Source organism: Diplotaxodon limnothrissa, linkage group LG7, assembly GCF_057381915.1.
Source record: "Diplotaxodon limnothrissa isolate DT_005_m linkage group LG7, D_limnothrissa_male_GT1.1, whole genome shotgun sequence".
NCBI lineage: Eukaryota > Metazoa > Chordata > Actinopteri > Cichliformes > Cichlidae > Diplotaxodon > Diplotaxodon limnothrissa.
In genome coordinates, this window is record NC_140602.1 from 2,596,549 (window position 1) to 2,624,401 (window position 27,853).

General features: G+C 41.2%; 1 protein-coding gene across 2 annotated transcripts in view; it reads left to right on the forward strand.

Annotated features, from left to right (window-relative positions):
- Positions 1-2,838: 2,838 nt before the first annotated feature.
- Positions 2,839-27,853, forward strand: part of LOC146627538 (DNA topoisomerase I, mitochondrial) — a 29,615-nt gene continuing 4,600 nt past the window's right edge. Inside the window, exons 1-15 of one of the 2 annotated variants that reach the window (XM_085357181.1) lie at positions 2,839-2,954; positions 4,089-4,143; positions 5,742-5,747; positions 5,781-5,827; positions 8,804-8,923; positions 9,081-9,168; positions 9,265-9,392; positions 9,509-9,624; positions 11,496-11,617; positions 15,080-15,202; positions 15,339-15,526; positions 15,830-15,974; positions 19,625-19,768; positions 20,324-20,509; positions 24,839-24,907. In XM_085357181.1, coding sequence (XP_085213307.1) covers positions 2,839-2,954; positions 4,089-4,143; positions 5,742-5,747; positions 5,781-5,827; positions 8,804-8,923; positions 9,081-9,168; positions 9,265-9,392; positions 9,509-9,624; positions 11,496-11,617; positions 15,080-15,202; positions 15,339-15,526; positions 15,830-15,974; positions 19,625-19,768; positions 20,324-20,509; positions 24,839-24,907 — 1,653 coding nt within the window. The remainder of the gene's footprint in view (positions 2,955-4,088; positions 4,144-5,741; positions 5,748-5,780; positions 5,828-8,803; positions 8,924-9,080; positions 9,169-9,264; positions 9,393-9,508; positions 9,625-11,495; positions 11,618-15,079; positions 15,203-15,338; positions 15,527-15,829; positions 15,975-19,624; positions 19,769-20,323; positions 20,510-24,838; positions 24,908-27,853) is intronic. The other variant, XM_085357180.1, reaches the window with a different exon arrangement.

Below are 27,853 nucleotides of genomic sequence, written 5' to 3' on the forward strand. Positions count from 1 at the left end.
GAGCGACCATCTTTGAACAGAGGCGGGGGTTTACGACACCAACTCTCTGCCATCTATAATCCAGTTTTGAGATCCTTCCCAGACGCCTTAACGCCCACTCACATCCTGGGCCATCTGACCTCAGGAATTCGCATGATAAGGTGGGGCCAGGTTTCACAATGAACACACCCGAAACTCTGGCTGATTGGGACCCACACCCAGTTTCACACCTTGGCTCAGGTGATTAGAGGATCATCAGGGGTCCTTTTGTCCCTCTGTGGGGGGAAACTCCCACTAGGTTTATATCTGGGACTCTCCACCATTTGACCTTAGAACTGAAGAAGCTTCTCGGATGAGAGGTGAAACGTCTTCAAGCAACTTAAAGAAGTCCAGACGCTTTTCTTTGCAAGCTCCTTTGACTACGATGACCTGGATGACTGAGAACCTTCACAGACTTTATCCATCACACATTCCTAAGCAAATTCAATCTACAAAAATGTATTTATTTGTATTTATTTATTTTACTAATTTTTAAACATTTAAAATAGAATTAACCAGTACTCTCAATATTTGGGTTAAATTAAATGAATAAAGAGAAGGTTCATATATGTTTGAGGGGTTTGCCACATGTAATATTTTTATCGACATTGTGTGTGTGTGTGTGTGTGTGTGTGTGTGTGTGTGTGTGTGTGTGTGTGTGTGTGTGTGTGTGTATGTGTCTAACACCTGGCTGTGACTATATGTGGCCCTGTCAAGAAAGTGCAGCGAGAGCCTTCAGCTGTCTGCTTTCACCGACTTCTGTGGATACATACCATTATTGCTTTTTCCAACAGTATTTTAATGCAAATTCATGTCTTCCTGCAGTAACTGTATCCTTCATTCAAGCTGAAAACATGTTTAAAAAAAAAAAAAAAAAAAATTTCAAATCATATCCACAAAGGTTCAGGAAACACAAATGATATACTCTAGCTATTTGCTTCTGGGTTTAACACAAAGTAATACATCCTTGTGTTAGTAAAGGATGGGCTAAGAAAGCAAAGAAAATTGATTGGACAGAATAGAAAAATAGACTCACAGTTGAGATATAATGATGCTGCAACCATGTGACAAAACCAAGTGTCAAGAGGTTAAACGGCATCCAAACTGGAAGATTTAAATGTGAAGTAGCTTGATCCTTACTTACTTAAACCTTAATTAGGTGCAGCCTCATTAAGGTTTAAGTAAGCTTAATCTTCAGTGAGTGTAACTTTTTTCTTGTAGTTTATTCAGATACAGTTCATAGTAATATATGGTAGGCTTAGTGCACCATGGATGCTTTTATTTTCAATGCAAAGCACCAAGAATTTCATTATTAACATGCCACATGGCAAGTGTCACAAGGCTTTGCATATAGCATTTTAAAATATTACATATTCATCTGTTACTCATCACTTTCTAATCATCTCGATTGTTGATGCTTCGTGCCATCCTTTCCAGTGTTGTCAGATCAAATAATGTCAAAGAACCCCAATGTTCTAACTCCAGGATGGGAACATTTTTCAAAAACACTTATCAAAGACTTTTAAGTAACAAAAAAAAGATACAAAGCTACCTTAATGCAAGAAAGGGCAGGGGGCAATACCAAGTTCAAAGTTTGTACAAAGTTGCAAACACTTAAACTTGTGACTATTTTAGCTACAGCAAAAACCATAGTTACATGTTACCAGCAGGCAGAGGTGGGTAGTAACTAATTACCTTTCCTCAGTTACATTTACTTGAGTAACCTTTTGTAAAACAATTACTTTTAGGAGTAGTTTTACTTTTTACTTTTACTTGAGTAATATTATTATAAATCGCTACTCTTACTTGAGAAAAATTGCTGGCTACTCTAGTCAGTGTGAGTAACTTCACTGAATGAATGATAAACAAGTTTAAACCAAAAATGAATGAGACACAGACACAAACCTACAGTTTGTGTCAAAGCGACACTTGTTGTTTGTACATAAAGTTTGTTGATTTAATTCTATTCTATCTGCTGAGCCTGTTGTGCCATTTGGAGATCAAATCAATTAACACCATATATTGTCACTGGGAGTACTTTACCCAATTTTAATATATGTGTGTGTGTGTGTGTGTGTTTTATATTGAACAAAAATTGATTTGGAAAAGTGTTTCTTCTGCTTAGATGTATTATTTTGTAATCATGTTATTTATATGTAGCGAAGTTGGGCTAAACTTTATATTTTTGTCTGTCTGATTGTCTCATTTTTGAACATTAAATCAGATGTTATGATCAGTTACTCAGTACTCAAGCAGACCTTTTTTACTAAATACTTCTTTACTCTTACTTGAGCCATTTTCTACTTTTACTTGAGCAAAACTATGTTGAGGTAGTGCTACTAAAGAATACAATTTTTGGCTCCTCTACCTCTGCCAGCAGGTAAGGTAGGCTGCCCTGTAAAGAGAGTTCACAGGTGTAACGTCACCAAACTTCGTCACCCAATCAGAAGTCAGCTGGGTGTGACGCGAAATAACCAGGCGAGATTCAGCGCTGTTTGTTGAGACCGCGTAAAATGTTTGTAGCCTACTGCACACGGAAAGCAACCCGTTATTTCCTAAAACTACAAGTGCTGAGGAAGTTTATTGATAGTACGAACTTCTACTGGCTTGTTATTAGTTTCTGAAGGGAAAATTCGCTGTAAGCTAACAAATGTATTCTTAAGTTCACCGGCGTTGCTGAAGCTTGCTAGCTAACTGATTAACTTCAAGGCCACGTTTTTACAGAACGACTAAATGTTGTAAAGCATGTTTTTTCCTGGTCTATTTGTTGCAAGTATGCTATTTAATGTTCTCTGTACTCTGCCAAAGAACGTGTGAAAGATGGGGCGGGAGAAGGACGCTAAAGAAGACGAGAAGGCCAAGCACAAAGCGACGAAACTGAAAAGACTGAGTGACAGTGAACGCGCAGGAGCTGGGGGAGATAACATCAAGAAGAGGTGAGTGTTGCGCGTGTCTGCTGGAAAGCTATATATACACACATGTATATGACAGGCACAGTTTAGCGAACACTTTATCATTATTCCATCATGAGAGACTGAGGGGCCATTATCAAATCAGCTCCCCGAGCCACCGTGTCCTGATTGCAGCTCCCTGATGATATATGCATGTGACCTGACTGAAGCACGTCCAACATCTGTTCAGCGTCGACACAGGGACCAGATCAAAGCTGTTTTTCGCAGGGAGCTTTGCCTTTCATGTTGTAGAATGTGGAGACAAATTAATTTGGATTAAAAAATGTTAATGAATAAGTTGAGCCATATGGCAGTATGGGTGCCGCTAAATGGGGGGAAACAGTGTTACTGGAAGACTGCTGTACTGGCTGAGCTGTCACGCAGGCTGATGCCATTGAGTGCATGCATTAATTTCACTGTGTACAGTGGGTACTCCATCTTCATATGAATAAATTAATTTACTTTGATATCTGATGCGTTTATTAGCATGCATATGTGAGCAGACAAATGAATGTGGAGTGATCTGTCATTGGCTTGTGTAATTGATGAGAGCAGAGAGATGAATAGACACCTGAAAGCGGCACTGGCAGCAGAGCAGACGGCTTTCTGTGACAGCTAGCCTCATGTTATTTCATGGCACACTGACTGAATTACTGATAAAGGATCAACTTATCCTTCTCAGGTACAAGACTCGGGGAACTAATTTTCCTGAGCAAGTGGCTCCTGCTTTAACTGGCGAACTGCCTCATTCAGATGCTGAGGATTTGTAATTTAAAAAAGAGAGGAGTAATTACAGCTCAGTTTCATTTGGCATCCTGCTCTGAAGGTTGGAAAGGTCACAACTCAAAAAAAAGCAGGCTCAGGGCTGTGGGAGGCTCCTCTGGGACACTGCTTGTCTGATTGGTGGCATTTTGTAGTGTTGTCTGTCTAGAATAATTGTATCTCGGCGTGGACACGAGTCTAACATCATCCTAATATGCCCTCAAGCCTTCACTTGATAACAGCATAGCTCTAACTGTCTGTTAATGCAGTGCTTCTCTGACTTGTCTTGTTTCAAAGACGGCATCATTAACAGCATTTTTCTTTTCCTTTCGTCTGTCATGGCATCCCGATGAACAGCCCAAACCCAACTAAAGCCACGGAGAACATGGATAAAAGAAAATCTCATAAAAAGGTAATTTTTAAAAAGCGGCCTATCAGCCACTGAAATGTGACCCAGTGGGGAGGGATCATTCGTGTCCGCCTATAACTCATGCATATTCCACATGAACATGAACAAATCCCACTCCATTGTCTAACTCAGTGGTTCCCAAACTTTTTTTGCTGAGCCCCCCTTTGTTTTACAAGAAAAATATTGAATCAAGAATGTGGGATACTGTCCGTGATTTGAACAGCCCAGCGCTGCTCCCGACGAAGGGAAAAGCAATTCTGCAGGGGAGACCTACCTCGGCACTTGTGCAGGTGAAGCCAAAGGGAAGATTTGCTTCACCATATTTTCTAGTCTTTGGCTTAGAATGAAGTTGGTTTGGAAACATATTCAGCGATGCTTCATCTCCTGCTTTGCGTTTGTGTGGGCGCCCCGTGCTAGCAGTGTCCAAGCGTTTAGTTTTTTTTCTCCTTGGCATACGGGGGTGGGCCCCACACTTTGGGAAGGTCTGGTCTAACTGTTTGCATATTAATAATAGTACTTTGTATTACAGTGTGTAACATAACCCGATGCTATCCGGTCGTTAAGTGATGACACAACGAATCCTATTTCCGGGCCTAAAGTAGTCTGCGTTTAATATGGCTTTTGTGTTGTTAACATGTTTAATGTTTTGTATTTTCTTCTATTTAATCTCAAAAAGCTCCTAAAACAGTCAGTGATCCCTGTTGACCTCCCTCGGCTTTTATTACCACTAATCATTTATTTAAGCTCAGTTTTTAAAACCTTAGGATGTAACTACAGCCCAGCCCATGCAGCAGTATATGAATGACTAACCTCGTATTGTGGATGGATTATCTCAGTTGTTCTCCTGGCTGAAGTTTGGTCCTTTTACAGCATCCTGCCATGCGATTACATTTGTTCCTGACCACCGAGAACACTCACGTTAACTTTTATCCAGTGGAAAAAAAGTTAGCTTGTTTATATTATGCTAACATAGCTGTGTCGCTAGCGGTCACGTAGCACATCATTATATACCAGCTAGCCAAACTTCAGTAACCCTACAAACGTCACTGCTGTTTAGTTTTCTGTCTTCATTTATGCTGGAAGTGATAGCAGAGCTGTACATTTTAATTTGTTTCCAAAACCCCGCAGTCAGGACATGCTATATTGTATTTAGATAGAAGCTAGCGAGCTAACTCCCTGCTAACTTCTAACTCCGTTAAATGTCATAAATTTCGTTTTCATGGATGCCTGGATGTTAAACTCAATTGTTACACCTGGTAGAGCAGAACGCTGATCATTTTATTAAAGATGAAAGACTTTAGACAGTTTTTCAACTCTCAGTAATGCCACAGTGATCGTTTGATATATGGACCTGCAGCGGAGTTTAGACCCAGACACGGCTAGTGACGTCAGACTGAACGACCGGATAGATTTAAGGACTGTAGATATTGTTTCATTGTAAGGAATCTTGATTATTCTCGGAAAAAGTTGCTATTTAAGAAAAGCCCAAGCTTGTAACCTTGAGGTGCAGCACTGTTACAGAGATGTGAAAGAAATGAGTCGCACTTTTTTTTTTTTTTTTTTTTAACACTTCTGGTGCTTTGCGTAAGATCAAGGTCCAGCTGTCTGTCCTTGAGCTTTAATCTATGTTATTCCCTTAGGTCAAGACACCAAAGATGGAGAATGTTGAATCATCCAGCAGCATCAGGTAGGGTAAAAGTCCTGCTACCAGCACTGGATTACTGTTGAAATGCTGAGATAATAATCTCACTAAGCTTTGGTGTAACTGTGCCAGAGTTTTCCTTTTTTTTTCTTCTCCCTCCCGAGGTGATGAAAAATTAATTCTTGTGTTTTGATGTTCAGGGTCCCTGGACAGAAGCATTCCCATTTTCTACAGTGTGTTATGTTGTCTTTCAGAAAATTAATTTTACTGTGCACTGACGACAAATATCTTTGGCTTGTCTGCAGTGAAATAAATGAGACTGCATAGTTTGAGTAGTTGGATGCTCAGCGGGGTGTTGCCAGGATGGCAGGCTGTGGCCGAAGGCCCGCTGCGTCAAATCTGTTTCACAGCAGTGTTTCCATAGAGTTGTTAATGGATTATTTCCCAGATGTGGATTTAGCCCAACCCAATGTTCTGAGTGACATTTCAAAGGAGATGTCATATGGAAAAACGTTTTGTGAAATTCTGGCTTTTAATGTTTCCCTTTAGGGTTTTTTTTTCTCCCCCCACAAAGGCTCAGGTGGTAACTGTGCTAGTTGAGTGGGTTTCGTGCAGAGAGCAAAGTTAAGGCCTTGCAGCAGAGTTAGTGAAGAAACATAAGGCTATTAGAACCACAGACCGTAAATGTCAGTGCACACAGTGACCCAACCTCCTTTTTATAGCTTTTTATGGATTTTGCTCAGTAGTGCAGTATACCACAAAAATATAACCGTTTCTACTAGCGCGACGTTTTTTTCCTTTCATTGAGCAGTTGAACTGAACATCTTGACCTCGGTACTCTTACGTTTGCAAAGTTTGACTGAAAAGAGAACAGAACGACAGATAAAGCGTTTTCCTTTCATCGTCTTTTTCCAAAGTGAGCATATTACATGTTACATTAAAAATCCCTCACTTCCTCCATAAAGCCTTACACAGAGTGAACCTTCACTAACTAATCTATTCAGCTCGGCTGCATTTGGCTCAAATCCTTCTCTTCCTTCTCATGACTTCATGTTAAGCGATGTTTCGGCTGTGAGCAGGTGGGAAAAAATCTTTGGGAATGATGTCTTGTTTTTATTTTTGTGATTTTAATATTGTTAAAATGTAGGAAAAGCTCATACATCATCTCTGCTTCAATGCCTGGCTTCCTTCTGACTCATAATAGCCAATCATTAAATTCACTAATTTTTAGTGCAACAATGAAAATGACTGTAGTGTCTGATTAAAGACGTGATGGACCATAAAGGTCAGTAATGACATATAAAGGTGTCTTATTGTCTACAGCGTGTACAACAACTGAAACGTCCATCCATCCATCCATCCATCCATTCGCTTCCGCTTATCCTTTTCAGGGTCGCAGGGGGCGCTGGAGCCTATCCCAGCTGTCATAGGGCAAGAGGCGGGGTACACCCTGGACAGGTCGCCAGTCTGTCGCAGGGCTAACACACAGGGACAGACAACCATTCACACTCACATTCATTCGAACATTCACACCTAGTGACAATTTGGATTATCCAATTAACCTATCCCCACAAGCTGCATGTCTTTGGACGGTGGGAGGAAGCCGGAGTACCCGGAGGGAACCCACGCAAACACGGGGAGAACATGCAAACTCCACACAGAAAGACCCTGGCCTGGTGTTGGAATTGAACTCAGGACCTTCTTGCTGTGCGGCAACAGTGCTAACCACCGTGCCACCGTGCTGCCCACACAACTGAAACGTTACTGTAGAAATTAGCTTTGCAAATATGCCTAAAGTGTTCCAGTGATGTAGCTTCTGATTTGTCAAAGTAGCTACAATAACACAACTTATCATAGTAAGACTCACTAATACTAATGATGATAATTACTGGTTGTGTTCTGTTTCAGTGTTTCTGAAACTCACAACAGTGTGATAGGTTGTCAGGCACAGAGTCCACTTTTCTGTCACATGTTGTGAGCTGTGTGGATTCTCTCCAAGTACTCGGCATTCCCACAGTCCAAAGACGTTAGCTTGGGTTAATTGATTCTATATTTGTTTTATTCTGTGGGGTATACTGGTACTTTATTCTAATTGTATTGTAAAACAGATATCTTTGTTTTTCTGCCTGAGTTCATACAGTATTGGGTGCAGTGACCGGATGGAGTCATAGACCTGAGAACCCCAGGAATAGCTCATTACCTTCAATCTGAAAGCATCAGGGTCCTGCTGTAGCAGAAAGAACATTATCCTGATAAATGCACAGTGAATAGTTGCTACTATAGTGCCTTGTAATTTGGATCAGTAAGCCAATTTGGCAATTATGTGCTACGCTGCTTTACATTTTCCACATTTTGTTCATTTCCAGAATGTTGTGGGAGGAAAAGGAGAAAACTAATTTTTATTAGCAGCAGTGACTGTAATTTGTTGATTTCTTAATTTGGGCCATTTCTCTACCCATCAAATCTTCACTCTGCAGGGAAATCCAGGCTTGCACTTGTGTAATTACTCCTTTTTTTTCTCTCCTTTTTAAAATCTCTAAACGCTGTCATTATGTCATTATCATTACTGTCGATAATTTTACTCAATTACCACAATTATGCTTGATTTCTTATGGTCAGTGAGTCATCACGGTGTGCTTAAAGATTTTCTTTCTACGCCAAACAGGAGGGCAGCAGTGAAAAATAAGGCATCAAGCTTTTATTCTGCATGTTAACTTTATTAAGTTGATACAAAACCATCTACTCAAGTGAGATTAAAAATGAATAAAATATAGAACACTTGATAAGAATTCAGAAATGTGTTAGTCTAAGTCTTAAAAAACTAAAATAAGGTCCGACTTGGGTCCAAAAAAATTAAAATTAAAAATTGTGAATTAAATTTTGAAGGCTTGCTGTTAAGAATAGAGCTGCACTTTGGAATGAGTATTTTAATAATTATGCTAATATGTCAGCAGAAATGTGTAACTCTGATGCTACAGAGTGGATACATTTGTAGCTAAAACTGTTCATTTTGTCGTTCAGTGAATCTGTGAAACAGGAACTACAGGATGATGCTTTTACAGCAAAGAAGAAAGGAGTGAAAAGGAAAAGAATTGAAGATGACCCCAAAGAAGGCACCAGTGATTCTGCCAATTCACCCACGTAAGTCTGACCAGGTCTAGAAAAAATCCTTGTGTGTCCTTCTTCATGTAGGATCACTTTTACTGAAAGCTGCTGCAGAAAAATGTACCTTTCATGAGTAATTCACTTAGTTTTGTATGCAAGCCATTAGTTTCTTTCATTCCCATGTTGCATGCAGCCTGAAGAAGAAGAAAAAGCAACGTCATCTCGAAGAAGAAGGTGATGGAGTGGCTCAGACAAAGACGTCAAAGAAGAGAACACAAAAGGTAAACTTCTGTCTCCATCGGGGTAATCTTGCACCTACAACAAGTTCAGCACGAGAAACATGGTTCATGGTGAGTTTTTTTCTCTCTTCTGCACAGATGGTAAAGAAGGAGGAAGAAGAGCAGGCTGTGTCAAAAAAAAGTAAGAAGACAAAGGAGGAGATTGAAGAAGCAAGACAGCTGAAGATCAAAAAGAAGGAGGAGGAGGAGCAGAATCGCTGGAGATGGTTGTGGAGTGCTCTTTTCATCTGGACACTCTTCCCATCCACACATACAAACACAAAGTGCAATTTTAACTTTCACTGATGCGTCTGTACTTTTTTATCATCTTGGTTTTTGTCAGGTGGGAGGAAGAGAAGTATGAAGATGGGGTGAAATGGAAGTTCTTGGAACACAAAGGACCCTACTTTCCCCCTGAGTACCAGCCTTTACCTGACAATGTTCACTTCTACTATAATGGTCAGTTGAGTGTGTGATTGAAACAAGGGTGACGGGTACAGGAGCTCTACTTTTGTGTCTTACAGATACTGTTGAGACAGTGTTAAATGATTTTACAAGTTAGATGCACTTCAGTGTAGGCTTCTCTGCTTCTATACAGCGCAGTCAGACATTACCGACATCATTTACTGATACGTCTGCCTCACTCTAAAAGCCAGAATCAGCTCATGTACGAAAAGCATTGTGTGGGTCTCATTTATGGAGAGCGTTACAGTTGTCCTAGAAAAATTATGAATAAATAATTATACAAGAATTTCATTTTATGCCAATAATTTACGTCATGATTGTCTGTATTCCTAATCTAGGATTACCAGTTATGTATCAAATCAATAAAATGTAAGAGTGAGTTCAATCTTAGACAGAAAAAAGGTTCAGTGTCGATTCAAGGGGCTGTGATGGATAGTCTGTTAATGTTTCTTCAGAAGCTTTTAAAAAGGTTTATTAAACTTTCTTTAAGAAAGATTTTAGACTGATTATCAAACCTTCATGAGTGTCCTTCCAGAGCCAAGGCCAAAGCTCCATCCTCTTTAGTTTAAGTGCTGCTCTGGTCACGGCTTAGTTTTGTAGAAGAGCAGTCCTTTCCAAGAAACATCATCAGTTGCTGTTGGAAAAAAAAAATAATGAAATGTTACATTGCAGTTCTGAAAGGTATTCATGCAGTCCTGTGAAATTTTCTTTATGCAATACAAACAGATATTTAAACCCCTCACATTCACACACCCAGACTTCAGGCCTGCATCAAGATCACGTGTAGAAATGAACACGGCTCTCACACTGATACAAAAAAGGAATCCCTCCCTGCTCATGAATAACCTCCACTGCCTGTGATATCCATGTATGGCTTCCAGATATTCACAAAGTGCCGTTGTTTGCCCATGGCAATGTATGAATCTGTGATTTCCTTCTTCCAGAGTCCCATGGAGGCTGCATCCATACTTGTCCAGCATAGTGCAGTGGCTCCTCAGGCTCGAAGCAGTCCATAGTCCAGTGATTTAGTCTGCTTTATCAGTACACAGTTTAGCCTTTAAGGGGATTTTAACCTTAAACACTTCAGACAAACACTTGGTGACATCTTTCCAGAATTCCTGAATTTTAGGACATTCCCATAGACAATGGAGAAGAGTTCCTTTTTCTGTATTTCGTACAAATGTCCAGAATGTCATTGGACATATGATGGAGCCTGACGGGTGTTATATAGGTTCTTATGAGCCATTTATATTGCAAAAGTTTAAAGTGTGTGTTTGTTTGTTCAGGTTACTTTATAAAGTCGCTTCAGCTCATTGGGCATAAAGGTGCAGCCACACAGTTTCGCTCGGGATGAGGTCTGAGCTTGGACTGTAATTTTAAGACAATCTTGTGAACGCTAGCGTACACACATCCTGACTTTGTTTGCTCACACAGAAGACATAGCCGCACACTATTGGGCCTTTAGGATTCAAGACGTGTTTGAAGCTGGATACTGATTGATGGCTGTAATTGTTTTTGCTTTGTTTAGCAGTCCAGCTGCAAACGGGGTCCTACGGGGACTTGGTTTGTTCTGTTAATTCCTGCACGTGCATGTTTTTAAAGGTTGGTCCTAGCAGTGGACTTGAATGTAGATCACTGTCCTTGCCTCTAATCCTACCTCCCTCTATCCACGGGCTAGTCTGACAGCCTGGAGGAGCTAAGGTGGGGGTGGTACTGGGTGGTGGATCTTCAGAGGACCCCGAGCTCCCAAAGGCTTGTGTTCTTGACTAGTACGGCTCGATAAACGTATAGTTCTGACAATAAGGCTTGGTTGGTTTAATGCTGTTAAAAATGATCTGAGTGTAAGTGATGCTGCTTGTGTGCAGGTAAAAAGGTAAAGCTGAGCCTGGCGGCAGAAGAGGTGGCGGTGTTCTTTGCCCAGATGCTGGATCATGAGTACACCACCAAGAAGGTGTTCCGCGAGAATTTCTTTAAAGATTGGAGAAAGGTAAAGCCAAATGCATCATGGAAGTTGGAGTAAGTTACCTTTAGGTGTGATTATGAGTTTAAAATGTGCTGCAGTAGACTGGTGGCTCCAAAGCCAGCTGGGGTTGGTGTCACCACATCTGCAAACTTTGTCTTCATGTAACAGTTTTGCAAAAGTTGCGTATGTTCAAGCCTTTTGTTAGTGTGAGTGCATCATAAATAGATTGTATGTGTGTAAATACAGGACGAGTGTGACTGGTACATGCTCGCTGGTGTCTGTCAGGGTGTCCTCTGCATGGAAAAAACACCGTGCCAAGCCCCTAGGCATATCATGCAGAATTAATTTTGCGCTGCTTAGTGCTCAATGCACTTGAAAATACAATTTATGTGAAGGCATTGATATGCTAATCCAGACAACTAGCTCTCCTGCATATGAACAAATCCAATTAAACTGTTTTATTATAGCCGGAAAAAACTCTCCTCGGTCCACTGCCCTCAGTGCCCGCCCACTGTCGGGTGTCATTCATGCTTAGACACGCAGGCTGACTGCCTGTCCACGCTGTCAGTGTTCCTGGAGGTGTGTGTGTGGTTATGTGTAGGTCTCTATTTGCATCTCATCTTCTATGACGGTAGATAACAAAACTGGGCTGTATCAGTTTGATGGATGAGAGTCATTTCCTTTATTCCTAAAGTTTGTGCCCATGATGGATTGTGTGTGTGTGTGAAAGATTTAACCATTTTGTGTGCATTTCAAATTACGGTCAGTATTTTTGTGTGATTATTACTGCACTGTTTATAAAAAGCACCTCTGTGGCAGTAAGTGACAACTTATTAATACACTTGATCGTTAATTATTATTAGCAATATGTCATGAAATACAGATTCTTTCCCTACAGCTAGACAGCACATTGAAAGCCACTGATGATATTTCAGCATCACAACAGCTTAGAGCTGCAGCTGAAACAGAGTTGCTTTGCCCTGTTGGTCACCTCTGATATGACCTCTGGTGACCCCTTGTGAAACAACTTTTGGCAATTAAAGTTGAAACTCAGCTGCTCCGCCTGGCCTGTCAGGATTCTTTATTTAGCCTGCTTAGCAGTGACCTTACAGTATTCACACTCATAGCTACTGTAGTTCTGGGAGTGATGTGTTGTTAAAAGTGCTAAATACTGGAAAGCTGTAACATTTTCTTATGTTTCTGTGATGCAAAACTGCAGCTTTGACTGTCCCCACTTTTTAAATGGCTTGTTAGGAGAAAGTACTGTAGCCTTTTATGACAGCACCAGTTGTTTTTTTTTCGACTCTGCTTCACCTCCGTAAAAATGAGTAATTAAAGGAAAGGTCGGTGATCTGTTTGAATCCTCCTCATCTAGTTTTTCTTTTGTTTGTTTTTAATGATGCATTATTGCGTTAATTTGTTATATGAATAGACAAATGTTATGCACTCTGTTTTCATAGCTGGTCAGTAGGGCTGCCACGATTAGTCGACTAGTCACGATTACGTCGACTATCAAAATCATCGACGACTGATTTAATAGTCGACGCGTCGTTTGAAGCTTTGTAAGATCACAAAAGACGCAGGAATAAGTAGCAGGATTTAAGAGTGTAATAACGGACTGAAACAGAAGATGGCAGCACTGCATGTACAAGGATGCCAGCTGCCGTTAAACTCAGAAGAAGAAGAAGCTGTGTCCCAGAATTCATAGCGCGGCCCAGCTCAGTTTCCAACAATGGCGGCAGCTAGTTAGTTTTAATATTACTCTTATTATTCTTTCTGGGTCACAAAATAAACGTTTAACATATTTTCAGGTGAGAATGTAGCTGTGTAAACCTCAAATATCTGCTCAGTTTATCAGGACACCGCATATTTTCAAAAGCGCTCTGACGTTTTTGGAGACGTCTGTTACCCACTAGCTCGATAGCTAGCCGGGCAAATCGTTTTCAAACCCACCGCTGTCTTTCGCTACTCAGGTTAAACATGATATATGAGTCACTTAGATAACTTAAAAATGTTATTGTTTGGCTTTTTTTAGTATTTTATTTGTTCCTGAGTAAATCGGTTTGGCTGAGATTAAAGTTATAGTTTTTACACAGCTGAATAAATGTCAAGCAGACAGCTGATCATCAGAAGTGTGAGATGCTGGACTATATACTATCATGTCTTTATTTTTAGTTAGCACAGACCTTAAACACTTAAAGCTGTAAGCTAATGATAGTTATATAAGAGCAGATGCTGCTGGTGCAATAAGCTGTACGTTTTACGTCCAATGGATGCTGATCTGATTAGTCGACTAATCACAAAAATAATCGGTGAATGGTCGACTCAAAATAATCGTTTGTGGCAGCCCTACTGGTCAGTGACTATAACAAAGCAATGCTCTGTACAGAACTCTTAAGAGCTTCTTCTGCTGACTTTATCACAACACCGTCTTTGACCCCTTCCTCATTTCTTATTTTTTTTTGCATATTTGTCACACTGACATGTTTCTGTTTTTATTAAAGCTACATTCTAAATATAAAATTTAGCTTTTAAATGAGTTCATCTATTCAGGTGATGAAAAAACTATCCCAACCTGCCTGGCCTAATGTGATTAAGTTACGGCCCCTTAAACCTAATAACACAGTTAGTGATGATTTCATTTATTAAAGGCAGAAAAGCCCAAACCTAATCTGAAACTGCTTGTGGCACCGTTGGCAGCGAGAACTGCAATCAAGGGTCTAACTGTCAGTCTTGGTGTGGAGGAATTTTGGCTCTTTTTTTGCAGAATTGTTTTAATTCAGCCACAGTGGAAGGTGTTTGAGCACGAGTGCCAAGAGAATCCTAACCGGCCTAACGTCCGGACTTTGGCTAGGACACTTCAAAACATTCAGTATTTTATTTTTGAGCCGTTTTGCTGTTATGTTTCCAATCATCGTCCTGCTGACTGTGTCTTTGGTTTTGGGCATGATGTGTTGCTATGTATTTTTAAACACGTCTGGCAGTAATCTGCAGTGGGTGTGGTCAGTGAGACTGAACTCAGCTTTCCAAAATTGTGGTTAATCAGATTTAACAGGTGGGTGTTCGTCTTCACAAGAAACAGGTAGGTGTGGATAGTTTTTTTTTCTCCTTTCATCAGCTAAATAATATAAAAAGTGCAGTTTTTAATTGCTCAGATTATCTTTCTCTGATATTTGTTTGATCTGAAATGTGTGAGAAACTAAATGGATAAATGGAGGTTGTTATAATTTTTACAGCAGTGTAATTGCTGTTTGCGTCACTGGAGGCGAAGACACACGATCAGTTTCTGCAGTTATTCTATCATCACTTTAATTGGAACCATTTACATCATGTTATTTTTTTCCTGTAAATATAAAAATAAAGAATAATGCTCACTACAACTTCCAGATTGTTTTGGTTAATAGCTTGCGTGTTCTTTTTGTTGCTGCTGATATTCTCAGACTTGAAATGAGACTGTATGCCTCAACACACTTTGTGCTTGTGTAGGAAATGACCCATGAGGAGAGGTCACTGATTCAAGATCTTGATAAGTGTGACTTTGGAGAAATCCATGCCATGCATAAAGCCAAAACAGAGGCAAGGAAAAATATGTCCAAGGAGGAGAAACAGGTAAAGCTCGCGTTCCCTTCTTTGTATTTGTATGCTGCTGTCTTCATAATGTGTAGCGTAATAACTGGAGTAAGTCCAGAGGAGCACCCTGTCCGTTTCTGAGGTAACGCGATCTGTATCTGAAATCTTTTTGTAGGCTTTGAAAGAGGCAAACCAGAAGATAGTGGATGAATACGGCTACTGCCTTCTGGACCACCACAAAGAACGCATTGGCAATTTTAAGATTGAGCCTCCGGGGTTATTCCGAGGTAGAGGCGAGCATCCCAAGCAAGGCATGCTGAAGAAGAGGATCCAACCAGAGGACGTCATCATCAATTGCAGCAAGTGAGAGTGTGATTGTGAAATCAGTGTATAGTTGAGTACAGCTTTAGTTTCAGTCCCCTCCGTGTGCCCTTGTGGCTCAATGCAGAGCAGTGACATTTTCACTCAAAGAAACAAGTTCTTAATACACAAACTGTTTAAATGTGTAGAATCACAGGCTTGTTTTGTTTTTTCTGACAGTGTTCAAATCAACATGACTAATATTATTTTTTTTGTTACTTTTTTTTTAGGCTTAAATCTGTATTTGAGCTGTGCATCAGTGCTGGTCATTTACATACTGTATTGCACTTGTTCTTGCTCTGGCAGAGAATCTCGTATCCCCGCACCACCCGCTGGGCACCACTGGAAGGAAGTTCGACACGATAACACCGTGACATGGCTCGTCAGCTGGACTGAAAACATCCAGGGCTCCAATAAGTACATCATGCTTAATGCCAACTCAAAACTGAAGGTGAGCTATCTGTTGCATAATGGGGGGGGATGCACATACAAGTGGGTACAAAGAAACATGCTGTCAGAGCTGCAGACTTTGGGTTCAACAAAGTTCAGACTACTTTGGCAGCACAGTTCTCAAACTGGTTTTGGAAAAAACTAGTATCTCAGATTATTAGAATATTGTTAGATTTGTCTGCCAGTCCACAGGTGGTGGTCCCCATCTTTAAGAAAGGGGACCGGAGGGTGTGTTCCAACTACAGGGGGATCACACTCCTCAGCCTCCCTGGGAAAGTCTATGCCAGGGTGCTGGAAAGGAGAGTTCGTCCGTTAGTCGAACCTCGGATACAGGAGGAACAATGCGGTTTTCGTCCTGGTCGCGGAACACTGGACCAGCTCTTTATCCTCTCCAGGATACTTGAGGGTGCATGGGAGTTTGCCCAACCAGTCTACATGTGTTTTGTGGACTTGGAGAAGGCATTCGACCGTGTCCCTCGGGGTGTCCTGTGGGAGGTGTTGCGGGAATATGGGGTGTCTGGCCCATTGCTACGGGCCATTCGATCCCTATACAACCGTTGCAAGAGCTTGGTTCGCATTGCCGGCAATAAGTCGGACTCGTTCCCGGTGGGTGATGGGCTTCGCCAGGGCTGCCCTTTGTCTCCGGTTCTGTTCATAATTTTTATGGACAGGATTTCTAGGCGCAGCCAAGTGGCGGAGGGCTTTCGCTTTGGTGGCCTCAGAATCTCATCTCTGATTTTTGCAGATGATGTGGTTCTGTTGGCTTCATTGGGTGAAGGCCTTCAGCTCGCACTGGAACGGTTCGCAGCCGAGTGTGAAGCAGCGGGAATGAGGATCAGCACCTCCAAATCTGAGGCCATGGTTCTCAGCCGGAAAAGGGTGGAGTGCCCACTCCGGGTCGGGGATGAGTTCCTGCCACAAGTGGAGGAGTTCAAGTATCTCGGGGTCTTGTTCGCGAGTGATGGGAGAAGGGAGCCGGAGATCGACAGACGGATTGGGGCTGCAGCTGCAGTGATGCGGACGCTGCACCGGTCCGTCGTGGTGAAGAGGGAGCTGAGTGTAAAAGCGAAGCTCTCAATTTACCGGTCGATCTACGTCCCTACCCTCACCTATGGCCACGAGCTGTGGGTAGTGACCGAAAGAACGAGATCGCGGATACAAGCGGCAGAAATGAGCTTCCTCCGAAGGGTGGCTGGCCTCTCCCTTAGGGTGAGAAGTTCGGCCATCCGGGAGGGGCTCAGAGTAGAGCAGCTGCTGCTCCACATCGAAAGGAGCCAGCTGAGGTGGTTCGGGCATCTGACAAGGATGCCCCCTGGGCGCCTCCTGGGTGAGGTGTTCCAGGCATGTCCCACCGGGAGGAGGCCCCGGGGCAGACCCAGGACACGCTGGAGAGATTATATCTCTCGGCTGGCCTGGGAACGCCTTGGTGTTCCCCCGGATAAGCTGGAGGAGGTGGCTGGGGAGAGGGAGGTCTGGGCCTCTTTGCTTAGGCTGCTGCCCCCGCGACCCGGCCTCGGATAAAGCGGATGAAGATGGATGGATGGATGGATGTTAGATTTGTATTGTTGATTGTCATTTATGCTTAGAAATATTTACTTATATACTAAGATCAATTTATACATTTAAAATACAGAAACATCCAACTTCTGAAGCATGTGTTCAGTCACTGGTTGATGATTCTTTACCATTGTGTGCCGCATGGAGCCGATCGGCTTGCTGCTTCACTGTTATTGGCTGCTTTGATAACAGCCTTTAACTTGCCTGTTTCTCATTTTCTTTTCTGACTAAATGATAAATTCTCTATCGGCCTCAGGTCGTCTGAGTTATCTGGTCTATCAAGTACAGCAGTAACACCGCTGGTGTGTCACTGCATCAAACTAAACTGAGATAAGCAGGATCAACATAATATTTCATTTTCTCAAACTTGAAATTTTTTTCACAAGCTGTAAGTCAGATTAAAATGACAAAGGCTTGAATCATTTCACTTTACATGTAATGGACATGATATAAATAAATTTTTGAGATGCATTAGTCAAAGTGCTTCAGTTCTGATATTTTCCTAGCTCGCATTATGCCATTTTAAATAGAAAAGAATAAATAAGTATAAAGATATTTTGCTGTGTGTTTCGCTCATCTTCTACTGTTGTTCATGTGGTGAGCAAACACTTAGCCACTGTCCTTCAAAGATAACTTGATAAATGTTGGAATTCATCATTCAGAACATTCAAGCTTTGTTTGATCTGTCACCAAACATCTCTCTATTCATTCTGTGGACTCCTTCAACCAACATTGTGAATGCTTTAATCCCACATTAAAAATATGAAATGTAACAGAAGCGTCCCGTTTCCAAAGGATTTACTTTTTCTTTCCCTCTTGAACGTAAGAAGCAAAACCAAACCGACTGGAAAAGCAAAAAAGCAGAACTTCAAAACACCATTTTCATCATCACCAAAAACTGCATGTGCACCAAACGTTTGATATAGAATATTTAAAGTGAAACTCCTAAGAACCTGTTTACAAGTCATGGGTGGAACTACATGTGAAATAAGTTGTGGCTTCAAAGTGAGTAGAACTGATAAGTTTCTTCATTTGAACTAGTTTGATTCTGCAGACTGCAAGTTTGGGGAAAAAATGAAAAAGAAGTTTGTAGAATTAGCTGCTCGTGCAACATCCTCCTCCAGGCTAGAGGCTGGCTGTAAAATTAGACGAACTGTTGTGCTGCAGAGTTGCGTAGTAAGTAAATCAAGAATCAAAACCTTACAGAAAGAATGCAGGGGAATGCAAATAACATTATAACCAAGTTATAATAAAATAAATAATTTGAATGGTTTGCATTTTGTCAGTTCAGCTCCAGATCTGCCAACTGACAAATGGTTGTTGTCCTGCTTCTGATATTATTCACAGAGCTGATTTAAATGAAACGTTAGCATAAACACAGCACAGATTTACAAACAAATCACAAACCTGGACACTTTTACACATTATGTTGAGCTATAATGCATAAAATGTATATTCTTAAACAAAATTCGTAATTACTTTTGCACAGCATGTCTTTTATCCCGCCTTCCTTCTCTCGCCCCGCCCCTCCCTGAGCCGGAGGTTTCTTCCTGTTAAAAGGGAGTTTTTCCTTCCCACTGTCGCCAAAGTGCTGCTCATAGAGGTCATATGATTGTTGGGTTTTCTCTGTATTATTGTAGGGTCTACTGTACAATATAAAGCGCCTTGAGGCGACTGTTGTTGTGATTTGGCGCTGTGTAAATACATTGAATTGAATTTGATAATCCAATATGAGTAAACCTTTGCAACATGTTGTTGTTCTGTGCTCTGTTTGCTGACTCGTCTTCCTTTCCATCTTTCATGCATAAAGGTTAAGTTATTCCGCAGTTCTCCGTGACTGTATCGGCACGTTGACTGATGGAGGGTTTAATTGTATGTAGATAGCAATAAATAACCAGAAGCAAACAGCAGACACAGAATGTTGTCTTATAGTGGAAGATCCTGTGTTAGTGATTGTTTCAGGGCTTTTAAAGGAAAACCACTTTTTCATCATTTTATTTTATAATTGTCATCACCTGTCACTTTTGCTTCGTGTTTCCGTTTCATGTTTAGTCTTTTCTCTCTTCCTGCTTATCTTGCCTTTCTTTCTTGCAGGGAGAGAAGGATTGGGAGAAATATGAGGTTGCTCGGAAACTGAAATCACGCGTGGATGACATCCGTTACCAGTACCTCCAGGATCTAAAGTCCAAACAGATGGTTACACGTCAGAGAGCTGTGGCGCTGTATTTCATAGACAAGGTTTGGGTTGCACAACTGATATTACAAATTGTTACATGTTCACACAGCAGAACTAGAAAGAAACTTTCACACGTGAGCTTCTCTGATATCTGTCCACACGGCCTCTGTCGTAGCTTTGCTTGTGATGTTTGCATGAATGTCGAGAAAAACTGACGACTGCAGTGGCCGTGTAAATAGGCTGGAGCAAAGTGAAGATATTGGAAATCAATTCAGTATGTCTTGATTGCCTTTTCTGTTTTCCAACATAGTTGGATGAAAATCTTTTGCAAAGTAAATGGATTACATGTAGCCATTTTCTTCCAGAGACTTCAAGCTAATTATCTCAGTCTGTATGAAGTGAAATGATGGATTGAGGACGTGATTGCTTTTGGCTCATGCCAGAAACTGTTTCAGTTGCCATTTTTGTCTTTCGTTTGTCACGAAGGTCTTTTTATTAGTACGTGTATATATTTTAACGGTTGTCTGACTCGCATGCGTGCTGTGTACCTTGTGATGGAAAAGCTCGGCGTGTACTTCTGCATCTGTGGTAATCTCTGTATCCTCTGACCCAAAAAGCTGGCCCTGAGAGCTGGCAATGAGAAAGAGGAGGGAGAGACGGCGGACACGGTGGGTTGCTGCTCGCTTCGTGTTGAGCACATCACTCTGCATGAGCAGCTGGATGGCAACGAATGTGTGGTGGAATTTGACTTCCTGGGTAAAGACTGCATTCGTTACTACAACAAGGTTCCTGTCATCAAAAAGGTAAAGGAAGAAATGACATAAACACGTTGGCACTTAAACGGGTGGATGCTAAACAGTGTTCTCATGGGTGCAAAGTGGTCAGCGTGATCGCTCTAAGATCACAAATGGAGGCAATTTTTATCCTGGTTTCTCATTAAGATAATTATGTGAGCATCTTTGCATAAACCTGTACTTGTAACACACACAACCACACAATGTTGGCAGCTCTTTCCTCTTTGAAATCATGGATGTGTGTGGGGAGCAGCTACACTAATCTCATCATCAGGAGGAGGAACAGGAGGGTATCTTTGTTGATTTGATTTTAAACTGGAGCTTAATCTATCTTAGTTTATAAACTTGTGTGTAGGGAATTTTGAATGAAGGAGAGACGGCTGAGCCGCTTTACACACAGCAAACAAACTGCCTGAATGACTTACTGGGCTACAGACCCGAGCCAAAACAGAGCCAGCCAGATGTTGTGACAGAATACTGTTTTAATACTTTATATGGTCACTAATTATGGTGCTTATGAGCAATATCATTACCTTAACAAGTACATGCACTTGTTAAGTGCACCTGCAGTGATGATTATATTGATTAGAGGTGCTGTTTGTTTCAGTAGCTAACACCCTGGAAACTCTGGGTTTTCTCCTCCAGAGAGAGTCAATTACTGGGGAAAGACTCAGGTTTTCTCCCCTCTGACCTCTGCTTCTACTGCACCTGAACCAGCTGTTTTATTTCGTCATTCATAAAATTGCTATCAAACGGCACAGCAGAGCGAATTCATTTGTAGAAGTTTTAAAACCCCTGTTAGCTGTTAGTTCACTTTTTCCTTGTCTTTTTTGTGTGACTGCTTTTATAGTTTATCAGTACTCAATACAAGGACAGAGATCAGCTTAGAATAAACTTTGTAAGTTTCTAATTGTGTGACTGTGATGCAGCTAATAGCTAATTCCTGCACTGGAATCACTGCCCGTAATAACGTTTCTCTGTAAAGTTGTAGGCGAATCATAAAATCAAACACTGACGTCACACAGATAGAAAAATGACTGTCACTATTGGGATCCTGGAGATGATGAATAGTATATAATATTTGAGAAAAGTTGAGGAGGAAATCACTTTAAAACAGAACCTAATACATTTTAAAATCACTTTTTAAATACACGATGCAGGAGGTCTGATTGTAATTTGATTACATTTCATGTTGAAATGTGTTCAGATTGAGATTTAGTCCTTGTACAGTTTCTGAAAACTCAACATAGTTTCCACTGAAACTCTAAATCAGAACTGGATCCGCTAACTGTCCAGTTTGGAGTCCACATGCATGATTGTTCCAAAATGGGTCAAGATTACAAACTGAGACTGGATCATACCTGGATCCAGTCTGGCTCCGGGCATTTCCAAGTCTTATCCCATCAGGATCCATTCATAGTGGCTTATTTAAAACGGCTCAGCCTTCGTCCAAAACTGAGCTGAAATGTCTAAAATCTAGCCGATCAACGTGTCGATGGCTCTTTAACAGCCCGGACACTTCTTATTATTTATTTGTTCATTCTGCCCTTTTTTTTTTCCCCCAGTTAAATGAGAAATAGTCATTTTGAACTCTCGCAGGCTCCCAGTTCTGCTGTCTTACAGCCCTACCAATCAGCTATCAATGAAGTTTGCTATTACATGGTTAAATATTATTAAATATTAAGTGGTTATACTGGAAAACATCCAACATTTCATCCAGTAATGACAAAGATAATGAAATCTTCTGTAAGAACTTGAGATTGTTAAAGATTGTCAGTACATTAAAGTTTACTAAATAATGTTTGAAACTAAATTTTAAATGAATACAATCCTCAGCGCTGAGACATGTTCATATATTTTGATCTGCTTGATTAAAACGGAGGCTCTGCTCTTTATTTACCCGTTGCCATGGTGATTCATCACTGCCTTCGTCCACTCGTGCACATGCTCGGTTCAATTAACTGTGTTTGTTCACTCTAACTCTGCTCAGCTGCTCAGGAACCGAAAACTATTACAGAGATTATCTTAGTCACTCAGCTCGGTTTATTTTTAAACTCAGTTTGTTGAAGATGTTTCCTGGAGCAGCGCCCTGAATCTGCAGTTTGTAAACAGTAACGCTGTTTTGGAAAAGTCTTTACTAATGTAGTTCATGTGAGGCAAATCTGTCCATTCTCAGTAAGACAAGACATCAGCAAAAGCCACTGAGTCCAGTTTATATCATTATAATAATCAAGGTTTTGCCCTTTGGTTTTTGGCACAACTCACTGTGGAGAAGGTCACACGTGTCGATGTGTGCAGAGCCCCAAGCGCAGAGGGAACTGAGATTTGTCCGAGGGATGCAGTTGTGGATTGGATCGCTGCGTTGGTTTAATTTGTCAGGCTGCTTGAGTAGTTCAGTCTGCAGCTCTCGGATCCAGAACCACAGCACGATGCTTACATAAAGTGCTGCTTCTGTCATCTGGACGCTGCACTGATACGCATGTAGTTCTGGGAAATAGATATTGCAAGTTTAAGCTTGTGTTGCCATGTATTTACAGATAAAGGTGTATTCAAACGATTTATTATTGTGCACACATACAAATGCTTTGTTTTCAGGAGGGAAAATAGAAACTGAAGGCAGCAGATAACCTGTACTTTTGCTCCTAGTTCAAAACACTTGGTATTACAACTGCTACAACGTAGCTTAATAGGATCTGTCAGCAGACCTCATTTTTAATGTCACCTCACATGACTATAAGTCCTTTTTTTTTTTTTTTTCGAGCCTTCTTGATGATAAATCAAACAGCTTACTTTCAAAGTCACCAGAGAGCCGTTTTACAATGTAGCGACAAGAAACCTGCTCAGATTGTTTCCAGTTCGCTGTCCTGACACATAACAGGCAACGTTTGTGAGAGAGCACTTTAGTAAAATAACTGAAACTCACTTCTGATTGATTACAGTTAAAAGAAGGTTCATCATGTTTTGTCACAAATGATTGCGAAATTAGTCTCGATGTTTGTTTGCTGGACATTAGTGCAGAGAATTGAGGGGCTGCCTCAGACTTGCAGGACCTTGACGTGTCTGTATCTGATGCACTAAATGATAATGCAGACTTAATGAGCAGGTTAGCAAATATCACAACAGAAGAACAAAATGTGACTGAAAACTTGACAAAAGAAAGAAGTCTAGAGTCTGTCAAACAGCGGTCTCGTGCGGATGTGTGTGTGTCTGTGTGCGCACACGTGCATATGTAAAATTTTAACTCCTCCTCTGGTGTCAGCCAGTGCTATCATCTGTTGCAGAGATGGGAAAAGAAATGTTAGCACCTGACAGCCAAAGTGTTTTGTTTCTTGGCAGAATGTATAATTATTCAAATGAGTGCATTCAAAAGCATCACATGAGCTAGAATTAATTAGTCCCTGCATATTTTAGCATCATCAATTCCATGGAAAATCAGTAAGATTGCTGCTAAATGTCACCAGGAATAAAATGGAACAAGAATGGAAGAGAGGAATGTTTAGTTCTAATATCTGGAGATATCCCAACACATTGAATGCTATCATATGTATTTCACTTATCCTGTACATTTTGCATTGACAGTTTTTCTCAATTTTTTCGAGTCATAGAAAAAAGCACTGGAATAAATAACCGAATCATTTTAAAGGGAAGTCCTGTATGTTGTTCGTTAGCATCAGGCTGTCAGTGCGTGGCCACCGCTGTATCAACTTGGACGACGGCCTGACTTTTTCAAAGAACCCAGAGTGTGAGGACACATGTGGATGCGTAAATACAGACACATACATTACATCTCACGCCCAAAGCATCGGTGCTTTGCTTTTTATATTTGCAGCTCGTCTTTCAAAGGAAACAAAATTGACACACAAATCAGCCGGTGAATATGTCAGCGTGTTTTATGAGGCAACACATCTGTGGCTCGTAATTGGTGTCTTGCATATTTTAGTAGTTTATTTGGGGAAAGGATGCATCTGTGAAACCCACAGAGTCACTTGAAATGTCAGATTTAATTGTGCCAGTTTTAATCCTCTGGCTTTGAGATGGACAAATAAAGCGAGGCTCCAAACGTGCCCCACAATTGCACTCTGGTGTGTGTGTGTGTGTGTGTGTGTGTGTGTGTGTGTGTGTGTGTGTGTGTGTGTGCGTGTAGTTTTGTGGTATTTTTAGACCTGTCAGAAAATATTTTCTGTTTGGTTTTTTTTAATTTCATCAGTTTTTTTCAGCCAGAATCCACCAATGAAACATAAACCCAAGAAAAATCTAGTGCAGCACCTGTGCAGATGTATTAAATGTTCTTATTTCTCTCTATACATGTTGATGTACTTTACCTGCATCTCTTTTCAGGTGTTTAAGAGTCTTAAACTTTTTCTGGAGAATAAACAGCCCGGAGACGAACTCTTTGACCGCCTAAATGTGAGTCTGTCTCAGCATGCATCTCCTCCAACATGTTGCACCTTTTATATGATCATTGCTATTAATGTGTCACAACATGGGACATTATGGGAGTTTTTTTGTTCACATTTTTAGCTGCTACACAAATGTTGGTGTCAAAAGCAAGCAGCTGATTTGATTTGAGTGTGAGGTTGTTTAAAAAGGGTGAGGAACCCCCCCCCCCCGGTGTAATATTTTAAGAAAACAGAAAAAAATGGTGGAAGCAAAGTAGAATTACACTTTTTATATTTTCTAGGGACAGAAAGCTGCAGTGAGGGGAAAAGTAGGGACTAAATTGTGAGGTGTAAGAGATGAGATTGAATGAGGATGAGCCGTTGGTGTGGAGAGATGAAAGGGCTAAATTAAGGAAATGGGAGGTGCAGAGAAGGGCTCGAATATTGGAAGCAGGGGGGAGACTGAAAGCAGAAAGGGAGTTTCAAAAGGGAGAGGGGATGGACCCTGGCAGATAAAAATGAAACTGTGCGCGTGAAAATTGAGAGTGAACATGTTGGGCGGATGAATTTCCACACATCAAAATGTGGCATCCTCTGAACCTTCTCCTCTAGCTTCAGGCAGACGGCAAAGCCTCACAGAGTGCTCGGCTTTCTCGAAAACGACCTCACTCATCTGTTTGAGACAATAACCGATTTCTGAAAAATACCTGACTTTGCGATATGTTCAGAGTAACAGTGTTGTATAAAAACATACAGAAGAAAATGCAGATTAAGATTCATGTGCAAGATTAGAGAGCCAGTCACGTGTTTGGCATATTAAGACTGACAGGCAGGAGAAGGATGTTGCAACACAGGACAGGAATGTGAGGAAGAGATGAGAAAGATGGAGCAATTGAAGGAGGGAGTACAGTGCTTCTGCTCTCTGCCCTCCTGTGTGTGTCAGGAAATGTCAGTGTCTGTTGGAGGTGGAATGGTAATGGCTGCAGAGGGCAGGCCTGATTGACACCTGGAAAGGCCAGGACACTGAGAGAGCAGAGGCAGAAGAGGTGTGTAGTAGTAGATGAAGCAGTAGAAAAGTGCCAAATGGTCCAGTTGAGGGGTGGTTTAGTAGAGAGGGTGGATGATTGGTAGAAAAAAGGATGGGGAAGGTGGTGGGAGGGCAATTTGGAGAGGTGACAGGCAGGCAGCTGAGAAGAAAGGGAGAGTGGGGATGGAAGATGGGTAGAAATGTAAGGAGGGGGGGAGATTCTGACATATACCCAAATCAGCTTGGCTCATAAGTTTGCTGTTCATTATTGCAACACTGATGATATTATACCAGCACGAGTTTTCTTCTTCTATAGAACACGCAGCCTAAACAAAAGGGCAGAATAAGAGCATTGAAGCAGCTGCATTTGTCGATTAAATGATGTATTCTCAAACACAGACTCAGGAGTGCTGAGTTGTCAGCGTCCCCAAAACAAGCTAGTTAATGTTGTGTAGTTCAGCCGCATGGCGAGGTAAAAGTGTTTGTTTTGAATGCTGCGGCAGACGGCTGGGTGAAAAGATTTCTATGGCAGAAATGGTGCAGATCGTGATAACGACAAGTACTTTTTTGTGCTTGGAAAGTGCCTTAGTTGAAGCCTGCAGGCACAATTTAAACTTGTTTTTATCTGCTTTTTTCAATTTTAGAAAAGCAGAAAGTTTATTTTTCTACATCTGCACTCAGCTACACAGACTGGAGGAAAGACATCAGGAGACGAGGCTTATGAGTTAGACATCAGTGAAGATGAATTTCAAGGAGTGTGTGTGTAGCTGCCATCACCTGTGTGTGAATGGGTGGATGACTGGATGTAGTGTGAAGCGCTTTGGGGTCCTTAGGGACTAGAAAAGCGCTATACAAATGCAGGCCATTTACCATTTGCACACTGGTCGTGGGTGACAAAGCACATTCATTATTTCATTATTTGGAGATTTTGTTTAAAAGCTGCACATATTGATGGTGAAAGAAGAGCTAGAGTCTCAAATAGGACAAAACATCCTGGGCAGATGAACTTAAATACTTTATTTCAGTGTTTTAGTTAAATGCATTCACTTAAAGGAATCACTGTTAATTTTGTGGAGGGTGAAGCTGAAGGAGAACAGGATGAGTGTTTCGGGTTTTTTCATCGGCCTGCTCCTTCTTATGGTGCTGCTTTGTAGGCCGTGAGATTTCACATCTCTAAGCATTCAGTGTCGTGTCTTAGTGAATAACATTTTAGAGAAAGACGAGGAGAGTTGATGCTCATCAATATGATTGCAGAATGCCTCGCTAAGGTGATTGTGGGTTTTATGAGCATGCACACAGATAAACACACACATAGACAGACATTATGTTAAGGTCTGGATGTCTGATCTGTTTTGAAATTGCAGGTATTTTCAGCTTCTCTGGAAGCCTCTTTACTGAACTCCACATCATTCAGGTTAGCTGTAATAACTACATCTTACAAAGATGAATTAAATTACAACCAGCAGTGTGTTGTGGTCCTTACGAGCTCCTTTATTCGGTACATTTTCCCTCCACTCTTTTGTATCATTTACCCATCTATAGGAACCGGTTTTGTTTTTTGGCCGAGGAACCGATGCACGCAAATTAGACCCAGTGAGAAATGAAAAGCACCTCATCATAGGCGGTGTAGAAAGGCAATAGTCGATATTTCCCTGGCATTAGTAGCCATCACAACAAATTGGATAGCAGTATGTTAATGAGAAAGTCCAGTATGTTGCATCCTGTATTATAGATAGGAAATTAGAACTGTGGTAATGACGCATTTTAATAACGCCTTAGGAGAAGACATGGATGACACACACACACACACACACACACACACACACACAGCGCACCATGCCGAGGGAGTTGGGGGTGTGAGAGGTATCGTACTCGCCCCATAGACTTGCAAACTCCTTCATTAGCATCGTAGGGCCAGAGTTAGGTAGCTCGTTAGCAAGGCAGCCA